The sequence below is a fragment of the Chelonoidis abingdonii genome, chromosome 11 (genome assembly GCF_003597395.2).
Source record: "Chelonoidis abingdonii isolate Lonesome George chromosome 11, CheloAbing_2.0, whole genome shotgun sequence".
NCBI lineage: Eukaryota > Metazoa > Chordata > Testudines > Testudinidae > Chelonoidis > Chelonoidis abingdonii.
In genome coordinates this window covers 44,736,813-44,749,579 of record NC_133779.1, presented here as the reverse complement: position 1 = coordinate 44,749,579, position 12,767 = coordinate 44,736,813, and the positions used below count along the sequence as shown (strand labels likewise).

Here is a 12,767-nt window from a genome sequence, read left to right as displayed (position 1 = left end):
GTGGGAGTAGCGCATTAAAGGAGAAGGGGTGGGGAGTCTATGGTGTGGGCTGGGCAGTCCAGAGGGAGGATCTTCAGGAGCATCCAGGCCGCAGGAAAAGGTCTGACCTGAGCTTTACGGTATGATTCAGTTTTTTACTAGTGACTAACCACCAGGAAGGGAGTTGTTTTGGACCCTACATGATGTCCTGATTGTGTTTCAGAGCCAAGGGGTGAGGTACCGCTTCACACCATCATCCCACAGATTTGTAATTTCCAAGCCAAGATCTTTAAGATTTGCAACCCACCCTGGGCAGGTCGAGCAGGGATCCTGGGCCCTTCCAAGATGATCGTATGCCCCTGTAGGAAGAGCTGCTAGATGGAGATATGACGAGAGGCACGTTCCAGACAAATGACCTTAAACAGCAAGAAAAGCAGGGGCCCTTGGATTAGCATCCATAGGAAGCTTTTGGGAGGAACATCCCTCCTGTAACTCCATGTGCCAGTGGCGTTTGCATTAATCTCCTTAAGCTGTTGCCACAACTCCCTCATGGTCCACTCTGCTAGGGCAATGTCCTTTGTACCCTTGCAGCACTGATAACTTCTTACCATGTTCTGGGCACTAGCCCAAACTCTCCAGCTGCCTGGCATCACCTGAGGGGTGCACCTCAGCTGCAAAGCACTGATTGAGTGGCACTTGCTGCCCATCAAACTCACTCCGTGCTGAAGTGCACAAAGCAGGATCTGAAGAGGCCCCAGCAGCTGTCGGGGCTGCAGACGTAGTTATCAGTGTCCACAGCGAAAGGCAAGGACGGGTGCCCTGGGAGGTCTGGACAGCTGGGCCCAGGTACGAGCGTCAGTTGAGTGTAAGCAAATGAGTAGGAACGTACAGCCCATGGATGGGGAGTGCAGGGAAACTGGAGTCTGTGAACGCAGCCTGAGCTCCTATCTTGGGCCAGGCTGCAAAGCTGGGGACTGAGGACCACAGAGAACCAATGCCCAAGGCAGAGGGGTGGCAATTATCCAGCGTGCTTGCAGGCCCTCTCCCAGAGTGCCTCCACTGGCCAGGTCTGGTGGATCAGCAGTGCTTTTGGCAGGGCTCAGGGCTAGGTTGGCAGGAGCTCAGCACTCGCCCCTGGGGCCTGGCTTTCAGAGCAGCTCAGTGCTGGGCTCTCTGGGCCTGCTCCTGCACCCACTGAACTGGCAAAGCTGTTGGTGGTTGCAGTGGGAGCAGGTCAGTGTCTGTTGTCCCACAGATTGTGAGTGAACATACAGCTCACATGGGGGTGGCTAGAGAATCTCTCCCTGCAGGACAACTCTGATGGCTGGGCTTCACCCTGCCGGATAGGGACAGACTCCCTTTCAGAGCTCAGCTCCAGCACAACATCCCATTCCAAGCAGAAGCAGCCATCACCCCTGATCAGACTCACCCAGGCTCAGGGCTGCTGTCACTCAGTGGAAGAGAACTGCTGCCTGGGCAGGGGAGCCCCATAAATCACCCAGGTACTTCATTAAAGCTAGACCCCATGAGAAATGAAACCAGGGGCCCAGGCAGCTGCTCTTTATCTGGTTTTCTTGCCAGTTGAGCCTATAAATCCTTGGGAGGAAAATGTCTCGGCCTTGTCCCTCCTGCGTCAGGTCAAGGTAATGCTGAGATTCAGCTGCAGATGCTAGGGAGAGCGAGAAATTCCCAGTACAGTCAGACATGCCAGGCGCCACAGGGCAGCATGAATGTAATGGAAATAAGTCATGGACAATGGCAGGAGTACAGCAGACTCCCCGTGCATCACCCAGACCTGTGCTCTCCATTATCCCAGGTAACAAATGTACCACTCAGTGAAAGCATTCAGCCCTGCACCACACCAGAAGAGCCAGGGTGCGCCATGGAAGGGCAGGGCATTTAGCACTATTCTGTGTTACAACGTGGAATCCTTTGAGGAGCTCCTCCTCCCCTGGGTCGCATAGACCGTCAGCGGCTGGAGCAAGCTGGACAGTGCATGGCCCAGCATGCCCAGTGACACAGGCTAAGAGCAGGAAGAGTGATCAGGACATCAGCTGGACACCGCCGCCATCAGGCAGGAACGTTCCGCCATCTGCAGCCTTCCACCTTCAGGGCCTGTAACTGCTGACGCTTTCAGTGCTTTCTCCTGAGCATCTCCTGTTGGATGCTGCAGGCAGGATACAGGTGTGACGAACTGGGAATGTTCTTAATGTTGCTCTGAATACTGTGTTGGTGCCTCAGTGTCCCTGATGCAGTTCTTAATATCTAGGTGATGGAATAAGGGTGTGTGATTGCTGCAGAGGAAGGGGCCAGTGCCCCTAAATGCCTGGCACTCTGTCTCCTAGCAACTGATAGCCTGGGCCCCTCCCCCGCAAAGGTGCCAACTGAAGGTGTTGGAGACAAAGAGGTCAGGTGACCTCCTGGCCCTGGAAAGGAACTAAGCAGAGAGGAGGGGCTGGAGGGGGTTGTTAGTCTGGAGCTGGCTGAGGGCAGACGTGGGGGTCTGGCTCACTACCCCCAGAATGGACCTGGTCGAGGGATCCGGTTCGCTGTATCTACAAACTCTGTTTTAGACCCTGTTCCTGTCATTGAATAAACCTCTGTTTTACTGGCTGGCTGAGAGTCACGTCTGATTGCAAAGTGGGGGTGCAGGACCCTGTGGCTTCCCCAGGATCCTGCCTGGGTGGGCTCGCTGTGGGAAGCGCACGGAGGGGCAGAGGATGCTGAATGCTCCAAGGTCAGACCCAGGAGGTGAAGCCGTGTGAGCTTCTTGCCCTGAACAAGTCTGCTCCAAGGGAGAGGAAGCTCCCCAAAGTCCTGCCTGGCTTTGTGGGGAGCAGTTCCAGAGCATCGCCCAGGGACTCTGTGACAACATGTTCCACAGGCCAATGGTCTAATGTCACTAACCTTACGTCAGAGTCAGGCCCACTTCCACACAACCTGACCTGCCACTGTAAGAAGCCCCTGGGGCTGTTACACCCTGGGACTCAGCTCTGGCATTGCTCCAGCATTGCACTGGGGGCTAAGACTTAGGAACTAGCCTATTGCTATGGCATTGCTAACAGCTCTTGCTTGTTCCACCCATTACAACAGGGAACTCCCACTGGCCTGGGCTCCAGCCTTCAGGAATGCCTCATTAAGCCACGATAGGTTATCTAGCCAGCTTTAAACTCTGCTTAGGGATCTGATTTGCCCAGCCAAACCACAGGCTCTCCAAAGGAGGGTACCACCCATCTGCTGCCTAGGGCACTGAGAACAAGGCCCACGCAAAGGCCTCTGCAGTGAGAAGGAGACTGACAACTTTGTGGCAGCCTGGGATGGCATCCCTTAGTAGGAACAAAAACATTCCTGCTCCCCAGCCCCGGGGGAAGCCAAGAGGGGTAATCCCCATTTTCCAGCAGGCACAATGGAGCCAGAGTCGACAAAGGCCGCACAGTGAGTCGCTGGGAGGTAGACGATTAATCCCATTTATTAGCTGGAAGTCCATCATGCCAGGTGCTGTACAAACACATTACATTAGAACTCAGAAGGGCTTGGCTCCTAGACTCAGAGACGGCTCCAGGCACCGGCAAAGGAAGTGGGTACTTGGGGTGACACGTCCAGGTCTTCGGCAGCAATTCGGTGGCGGGTCCCTCACTCCCTCTTGGGGGGAAGGACCCGCCACCGAATTGCTGCCAAAGAATGAAGTGGCACAGTAGAGCTGCTGCTGAAGTGTCACCGATCCCAGCTTTATCTTTTTTTTTTGGCTTTGCCACTTAGGGCGGCAAAAAAGCTGGAGCCAGCCCTGCTCAGACCTTATGCTCCACATCACACTGCCTTCTCTGCAGCTCAGTCCCAAACCTCACATAGAACTTCCTGACTACAGCTCCAGGCTGAGGTGAGCCAAGACCAATACAGAAACCCAGGCTTCCAGCTGGAAAGCCTTTCCTGAGGGAGGAAAAATTCCTCCAGCTGGGAAGCAATTGATAAGTGCCCTGCAGAGAGACCTGCAAAGGGCAGTCTCTCTCTGCTCTGGTGCATGGGCAGAGCTTTTCTCACCCCAGAGTGCCTTCCTGCCATGGTTCACAAAACAGCATCGCTATTGGAGCACCAGCCCATTGCAAAGGGACTGGGAAATGCAGGGGGCTGAGCTTTTCGAGAACACCTAGAGGATGTGTTAACTTTCACGTGAATTTGGGCAGCTTGGAGACTCAGCCTCGATGGATAGCACTAAATCAATTCCAGTCAGTTATTAGTAAAGTGTACAGGCAGCTAGAGACCAGTGTGACATCTCAATTCAGTTCTCACACCCAGAAGTTAATGCTCAGAAAACACGTCCTAACTCCATCTGGCTCTTTATTCAGCCTAAATTGGCTGTATATTTGGGAAATGGTGGATACTCTATTCCTCTTTGAGGCTAGGACTGGCTGGGAGCTGGTCAGAGAGGAGTTTTTTGCATTTTGCTGCACAGCAAGGAAAGAAATTGCTTCCTTGTAGTGGCAGATTTTACACTCTAGGTAGGAACGTTTGTCACTTAGGTTTACATGTTCTTGTTTGTGGCTGACAGGAAGACACTGACAGGGGAAATTCAGAGATTCCAAGGCCAGATGAGACCACTGTGATCATCTTGTCTGACCTCCAGTACTTCTCAGCCCAGAGACCTGCCCCCAAGTGATCCCTAGAGCAGACGTGTTAGAAAACCAGCCACTCGCCATGTAAAAACTGCCAGTGATAGAGAACCCAGCACAACCCTGGGTCAGTTATTCCAATGGTTAATTCCTCTCATGGTGAAATATCTACACCTGACTTTCAATCTGAATTTATCTAGCTTCAACTCCCAGCCATTGGCTCCAGTTAGACCTTCCTCCGCTAGACAGATGAGCCCGATTAAATATTTGTTCCCAGGTAGATCCTCACCCCTGAACCGGCTCTTTGTTTAGCTAGACAGACTCAGAGCTCAATCAGTACAACTGCCCAACCAGCTAAACTGCATGCTTCTCCGCTGCTTGCTGGGTCTGGAAGGACCTAGCACCCGCAGGAGAGAGCTACAAGGAGAGGGGATGTCGGTCACAGTTGGTGCTTCTGATGCATTAGCCACTAGTGCTTGGAACATGGACCTCAGCTGCACGCAGGGATCCAGGCTCGCTCCCCTGTCCTTCAAGCCATGTATCCAAGCGCTGGTCACAAGTGACTTGCAGCAATTAGATATTGAGCAGGAAAGTCAGTACGTTAGAGTGTTTTATTAACAGGAGTCAGCTACTAGGTCAGGCTTGGGTTTCCTCCAGGTGCTCTTTGTGGAAGATCTTTTCCCCTGGCCCCTCTCTGCTGTTCCTACAGGTTGTTCTGACTCCTCAGTAGCAGAGATTCTTTTCCCTTCACAGCTTCTCCCCTCCATGCTGTGGAGGACAAGCACTGTCTCTGGCTTCCTGCTTCTCCTCTCCGAGTGCCATACAAAGCACGCATTGCTGCAGAAAGAACCTGGATTGGTCTGGTTGGGTTGCTTTGAGTTTACAACCAGTAGCCAAACCCCGCTGAAAGTTGCCGAGTCTTTGCTGGGCAAATATGAAAATACCACCTGGAGATACTATGGCCAAAGGTTGGCACATGGGTGCCAAACATTAGGGTCTTGAATACAAGGCCTTGATTCAGTAATCAATGGGAATTTTGCCTTTGACTTCAATCAGAGGTAGATCAGACCTGTGAAGTCCTATGCACAGCTCAAGAGGTGGACTTTGCAATCCTCTCACCAGAGAGGACGAGCAGGCCCAGGGGTGAAGCTCACATTGACAAAGCAGCCTCAGGGGAGATTATTTCTACAAAGGCCAGAGCGCTCCCAAATATTTGCTTTGAAATGTTCAGCTAGAGGAAAAGTCAGCAACTGCTCATTTGCCAGTCCCTCTCGTGGAGTCACAAGCCAATCTGTGCATAGCCCAGATGCCTTCTACTGCCAGAGCCTGAGGGGACCCAGCATTTTTCATGACAGTACAACATGTGGGTTCCTGTGAGTGCTGGGAGAAATCAAGCGTCTTATCTAGCCTTAGCTAGAAGTGGCCACACATTCTTCACATGCTGCCTGTGCAGCAAGGAAAACAAAACGGTTCGCTCAGGGCAGCAACTTTTACACTTCTGACGGGCAACATTTGTCACTGCGTTCTCAGCGTGCTTGGCAGTGGGTGACTGCAAAGCTGCTATGGAGGAGGGGCCCACACCTACCAGCTGGGCCAGTCAGAATAGTAAAGGATCTGACAAACTGCACTGGAGGCCTAGAGTCGCTGCCCAGTTCCTGAGTGCCACAGGCCTCGGATATGAAGCAGCACTGATGGTCTCCCCCAGCGAAACATGTGACATGCAGCCTGAGGAAGGGGTAGCCCAGGCCCCTGGCCAGAGCACTCAGCTTAGCTCAGTTTGGGTGTGAGCAGCCACTCTTCAAAGCTGTACAGAGTTACCATGTGCCCCCTGGTGCTGCGCTCGGACTTCTGGGGGCATCTCCCATGGGGTTTTGAGCAGCTGATTTTCCCGGTGAATTGTGGGAGAGCTTGTCTGTCCCTGCACACACAGGGGAAACGTGGGAAGGCACTGTGGGACTATCATCTTCTCTGCCAGGCGGCTGAGGCCCTAGCCAGAACGCAGGCTCCCTCTCATCCCCAGGACGGCGAGCTAGCTCAGGCTGCGAGCAGCTCGTGACACCCTCAGCTGCTCTTCAGCAGTTCCATTGCCCTTCTGAGCATTTGCTTTTAGAGCCCCCAGGGCATAGTTCTACCCACACAGAGCATTGCAGACTGCCAGCCTCAGAGCAACCCACTTGGCTCCCTCTGCAGAGATTGCTTCCAGCTGCACTCAAGGGCAAAATCTGAAACAACAGCACTGGGAGACGGAGAAATTAAGCCCTAGAGATGAGGTAGGGAAGGTAAGGGCAGGAGACCTGCATTGGCACCACTTCTACAGAAACTCATGGGCTCCTGCCACTGGCAAAGGTACATAACACAACAAATAAAAATCAGGGATCTGCAGCACCTAGGCCCAGCCTGGGTCAGAGGCTGGACGTTGGTGTGGATGGACCTCGGGTCCCAGCTGGTCCCTTGTCTGCAATCTCTAGGTTCCCGAGCCCGGATCAAGGGGAGCCTGGTCCCACTTTGTGGGAAGGCTCCATTTACAAAGGGTTAATCAGTGATGAAGAGATGCTACAGACATGAGCTGCAGTGCTGGAAATGGGGACAAGCCCATCAGTCGCAGGAGCTCAGAGGCCTTGGGAACAGCCTGGGGGCCTGAGGGATTCTAGAACAATGCACAAAACCTGATTAGCCAGTCACCAGCCTGTGCTAACTCTTCAGGAATGGACCCTTCATACAAAGAACAACCAGAAATTCACCTGCACGCACAGCGTTTTGTTCCACAGGAGGCAGCGCCGAGCTGCAGGCTCTCTGCTCAGGTTTCAGTCTATTCCCAAGCCCTCTCTTTGCTTTCCCATTTGCCTCCCATCCTTGCCCATCAAACATTTCCATAAAGCGCCTCCTTGCTGCAGAAGGGGCTTTTCTGCTCTCCCAAGAGCTGTCCTGGTTGGGCTATGTCACACAGGAGAGAGTGGGGTAGACTGACCTGGGAATGTCGATTAGTTTTACTGGGGCTGGCTGCATGGGGGATGGGAGAGAAGAGGATGACTTTGGGTGAGGGTCAATACCTGAGCCAGAAGGAGGGTGGGGCCAGGTGATACCTTGGCCTGGGAAACTGGACAAAGAGGGAGGAGGAGGAGGAGCTGGGAGGAGGGGAGTGAGTCAGCTGGAGGGGTTTTTGGTTTCAGTTTTGGGCTGGCTGGGAAGACACAGGGAACCCCAAGTCTGGGGTCTAAGCTCCTTGTCCCCCTGAGGGACCTGGCTGAGGGGTCCTGGTTGTACCTACAAACCCTGCTTGGGACTGTGGTCCTGTCGTCTAATAAACCTTCTGGGTTATGGCTGGCTGAGTGTCATGGTAAATCGCAGGAAGTCGGGGTACAGGGCCTTGATTCCTCCACACTCCATGACAACTACAGGCTAGGACCTGAATGTGCTGAACAAGGCCAAGTCTTCAGTGAAGAAACATAAAAATGACCCCCGGAGCTCAAGAGAACCCCCATCACCAATGCACAGCGTGGGCTTTGTGGCTGAGGAGTTCTGAAACCATGGCACAAGAGGCAACGCTAGAGAAGGGGGATAAAGTTAACACTGGTAACCACAGGCAGCACGGCCTGCGGGAGGAACAGTGTCTGAACCAGGGAGCAGAAGTCCATCAAATACCGGGGTTGAAATGGGCAGTTCTCTTCCATATCAAGATCAGCTGCTTTGGACTGGCCAGCTCCTCAGGGCTAAGCTGGGCTTCAAGGGACTGGCGGAGGATTGGAGCCTGCTGGGACAGAGGCTCTGAGGCGGGGGTGTTGGTTTGCTCCCAATCTCTGTCCCTCACTGTCTTGGGCTAACGTGTATGTTGCTGCTCCCCCTTCACAGGGGAGCCTCAACGTGGTAGGCAGGGAGCCCCACAGTAGGCTCTTCCCAGCTCGCAAACAGGGCCTCGAGAATGTCCTAAAGGGAGGCAGAGCCCCGAACAGCACAAACGCCCCTAAGCGACTGATGAACTCTTCCCGTGCTCAGCCCCAGTTTAGCACCGACCCCCTGTGTCACGGAGTCCCTGGGCGATGCTCTGGACTGCTCCCTACAAAGCCAGAGAGGACTTTGGGGAGCCTCCTCTCCCTTGGAGCAGACTGTCTGCAGGGCAAGAAGCTCACACGGCTTCACCTCCTGGGTCTCTCCTTGGAGCATTCAGCATCCTCTGCCCCTCCATGTGCTTGACACAGTGAGTTCGCCCAGGCGGGGTCCTGGGGAAGCCACAGGGTCCTGCACCTCCACTTTGCAGTCAGATGTGACTCTCAGCCAGCCAGTAACACAGAGGTTTATTAGATGACAGGAACATAGGCTAAAACAGAGCTTGTAGATACAGAGAACGGGACCCCTCAGCTGGGTCCATTCTGGGGGACAGTGAGCCAGACCCCCACGTCTGCCCTCACTCCTCATCCCCAGCCAACCCCGAACTGAAAACCCCCTCCAGCCCCTCCTCTCTGGGCTGTGTCTCTTTCCCAGGCCAGGAGGTCACCTGATCTCTTTGTTCACCTTTAGCTATTTCCTTGAGGGGAGTAAGGGGGGAGGGCCCTGGCCATTTGTTGCCAGGGAGACAGAGTGTCAGTGATTTATGTACACTGGCCTTTATCCCACCATCTAGAGACTTAAGAACTGCACAGGGGAAACTGAGGCACCCACACAGTATTCAGAGGAAACATTAAGAACAGTCCCACTTTGTCACACCCTGGGAGCAGGCGCCTGGACAATGCTCAAATGCAGTGTGTGATCAGATGTTCCTGGGTATGACTTCAATCAACAAAAAAATCCACATCAGCATAGCATAGCTCAGCTCATCTCAGAACTTCTCCCCAGGCATAGCTGTTCCCTCCTCAGGTCTGCTCAGCCCAGCCCCGCCCTTAGGTCTTCCTTCACCAGGCGCTGTAATGAGCCCCTGCAAGTCTGCAGCGCCCACTTACTCCTTCTCCAGCAGGCCCTGCTGATGGGTGGAGGGAGGGAGAGGGGATTGCCTGCCTGTTCAGACCCTCACATAGCACATGTGGCAGCATCCCTGCTGAGAGGTTGAGGCGCAAAGGGTAAGGTCCTCTCAGGTGGGAGCAGCCTGTGCCCCACAGCATGTAGGAAGTGCTCTGATCCCTCCCAGCCCCTCGGATCCATGCTCACTGGAACAGAAGCGCTGCCTTGTCGCCCCAGCAGAGCACAGGCCTGGAGCAGGCAGGTACTAACTCCCTAACAAACGTGTGAACGCCCTACTCCAGGCACTGCGGGATGAACCCTGCTGCTCCTGCTCAAGGATCATGCTGCTCTTGGATTCCAGGGCCGAGAACTGCTTTCCACAGCCTCTCCCTCCCACAGAGCAGCAGCAGGGCTCCCGATAGGGGCTGCGAAGGCTGGAGCAGGGCATTGCCGCTCCAGTGGCCCTGGGCTAGTGCAGCTCGTGTAGCGCCAAGACAGGCTGCAGGTGTCCTCTGGGAACAAGCCAGCCCGGCTGTCTCATTTTCTCCAGAAATCCTTGCCCTTCCTGTCAGCACTGAGCGGCTGCAGGAGGGGGCCTGCGCTGCACACTCAAACAAGGCTCAGGGTGGCAGTCTCTGCAGCATCCCTGTCACTCATGTCCAGCACTGATGGTGCAAATCCACTCCAAGGGAGACATTCAGCATTATGTCCCCCAACACACACACAGCATCATTTAGGTTAGATAAATGTCTATCAGGGATGGTCTAGATAGCATTTGGTCCTGCCATGAGGGTAGGGGACTGGACTCGATGACCTCTCGAGGTCCCTTCCAGTCCTAGAGTCTATGAATCTATGACCACAAACACAGACGTGCCTGGAAAGGTGCCTGGTTCTCCCCAGGATTCTCCCCTCCGGAGGAGCTCCCACCCCAAGGGGGACCTACCTGCACTTCCCGTGTGTGGTAGGCAATGATCAAGCCCAGCAGGATGACGGTGGACAGGCTGATAAGGCATTTCAGGGCCAGAGAAAACATGGACTCCTGTAGGACAAGGAAGGAGAATGCATTAGGGGAGTGAGGGCCAGAAAGGGGTCACTCCATGCCCATTGAGACATACAGGAACTGGGTCCATGGGCCAGGGCAGACGGGAATGCACGGGCCTTGGAGAAAGCAGAATGCCTCTATCGCTACAGGGGAAGCTGCGGGTGCATGGATAACACAGCAAGGCGTGAGGTGGAGGCAGCTGCCCACCCCACCCCTGTTCCTGAGCCTGGAACATCAGCATATGCTCTACCTACCCCCTCTCCACACACACTGCAGGCAGCTTCCCAGAGATACCTGCTGTCTGGCCCCTCCCTGCAGCCTCAGCCATGACTCTCCCCACTCTGTACAGCTCCTCCAAGTGCTCCGGCACAGCAACCTCTTTCTCCTCATCTGGAGGTCACACTCCCACTCAGTGATGGGCCACCCAACTGAGAAGAGCGGGTGCTGAGCACAGGGTGCCCCAGCTGAGAATACTAAATAACGATACGTGTGCCTCTGTGTCCCCTTTCACCCCAGGCCCTCTGAGTGCGTCACAAGCACTAATTCATCCTGCCCTCTTTTCTCAGGGCAAACTGAGGAACAGATGGGGTAAGTGACTCACCCAGAGCCACAAGGCAAGTCAGCGACAGCTGGGAAAAGAACACAGGAGTCCTGATCCCCAGTGCCTTATTCTAGCCACTAGAGAACACTGCCTCTGGGCCACGGTGAGAACCTAAGACTGATGCTCCCTGCAGTGGCCTCGGAGAGCTGGCAGCCACAAGTGCTCAGCTCATCTGTGCCCCTCAGCGCTGCGATAGCACCACGTTTCTTTGGGAGAGTGCACTGCACCCCAGCACCCAGTCCATCTGGCACTGCGGCAGGAGGGATACGAGCGGCCGCCTGGGCTGATAGCCCAGGGGCAGGACAGGGACTCTGCAGCCATGAGAAATGAGGCAGCCAAATCGGAGGTTCTTTGCAGATGATGTGATGGGGGCTCAGAACTGGAATCGGCCATTGGGGACGGACCCTGTGTCTCACTGCACGAGCTTGACCCCACCCCCCAAAAGGTGCCTCTCGCCCCACCCCACACAGCCACCCCTGGCTGCGGATTCACTCCTAATGGAGTTCAGGCAGCTGGTGCCTGGGGAACAGTCAATACTGTTTATATGCGAGCACTGGATGCAGCCTCAGAAGTTACTCGCCCCCAGCCGTGTGTTTTACAGCAGGAAGTCTCAGGCTGTAATGACACAATCCATCAGCATGAAGGGACACATCAAACCACCACTTCTTGGCTTGTTTTTGCTGTTGCAATTGGGAGGAAAAAAGACGCAGCTCCAAGGCCCCCAAGTTGAAGCCTCAGCATATGAACGACAAGGTGTGGGAACCGACCATTCCTGCATGAGTCTGGAGACCCTTCCCATCACATACATTCACCCAGCAGCGGCCCCTGGGGGAACTGCTGGTGCACAGGACACAAAGGTTAGTGCAAAGCTGGTGCAGTGGGTAGGATGCTGGCCTGCGGTCTAGTCTCTGCTCTGCCACAGAGGCCCTGGGTCAGTCGGTCTGTTCTGTGACCGAGTTTCCAGTCTGTAAAATGGGGACATCCCTTCCCTCCTGCACAAGACAACACTGCAGGCTGTACCGCATGTGAACGCCTGAGCTCAGGGGTGAAAGGTGCTGACTGCATGCCCCCTGCTGGCAGGAAGCCCTGAGGAATAAGGGCCCAATGTGTGATGCCCCAATCCTGCTGAATGGACTATGCCACCAAGGGTAGCAGCTTTCTGAGGCCAAGGACCCAGCTGATGTCAATCACACAAGCAACAAAATAGCAATAGTAGATCCCCAATCGTGCTTTCCTCCAGCGATCTCAACCCTCCTATTTCAGGGCACAAGCCAGCCTCTCACTGGGGGTCAGGAGGGAACTCCCCTGGGGGCAGGTTACTCCATCACTGGGGGGTGCCCTGCACCTTTGAAGCAGGTGGCAGAGGCCAGTGAGATGGGGACTGCTCAGCCCAGCACTCCCTGTCCCTAGGGTCTCAAAGCCCCACCCTCTGGTAGGAGGGAAGTACTATTGATCCCCTCTTTACAGCTCTGCCAGCACCCCACTTGGCTACGGAGCCTGACCCCAGGCCCACCATCCATCCAGGCTAGTGACACAGCAGCCTCCCATCAGCCACACATGGCCAAGGGGACCAAGGAGACTTACAGAACAGGAATCCGACCCAGGT

At 54.7% G+C, this 12,767-nt stretch overlaps 1 protein-coding gene across 1 annotated transcript in view; it reads right to left on the bottom strand.

The window, feature by feature from the left end:
• The window catches only part of KCNN3 (potassium calcium-activated channel subfamily N member 3), a 64,786-nt gene extending 54,233 nt beyond the window's left edge, over positions 1–10,553 (bottom strand). The window contains exon 1 of the mRNA XM_032789390.2: positions 10,462–10,553. Within this exon, the coding sequence (XP_032645281.1) occupies positions 10,462–10,551 (90 nt within the window). The 5' untranslated portion in view covers positions 10,552–10,553. The remainder of the gene's footprint in view (positions 1–10,461) is intronic.
• Positions 10,554–12,767: the final 2,214 nt, after the last annotated feature.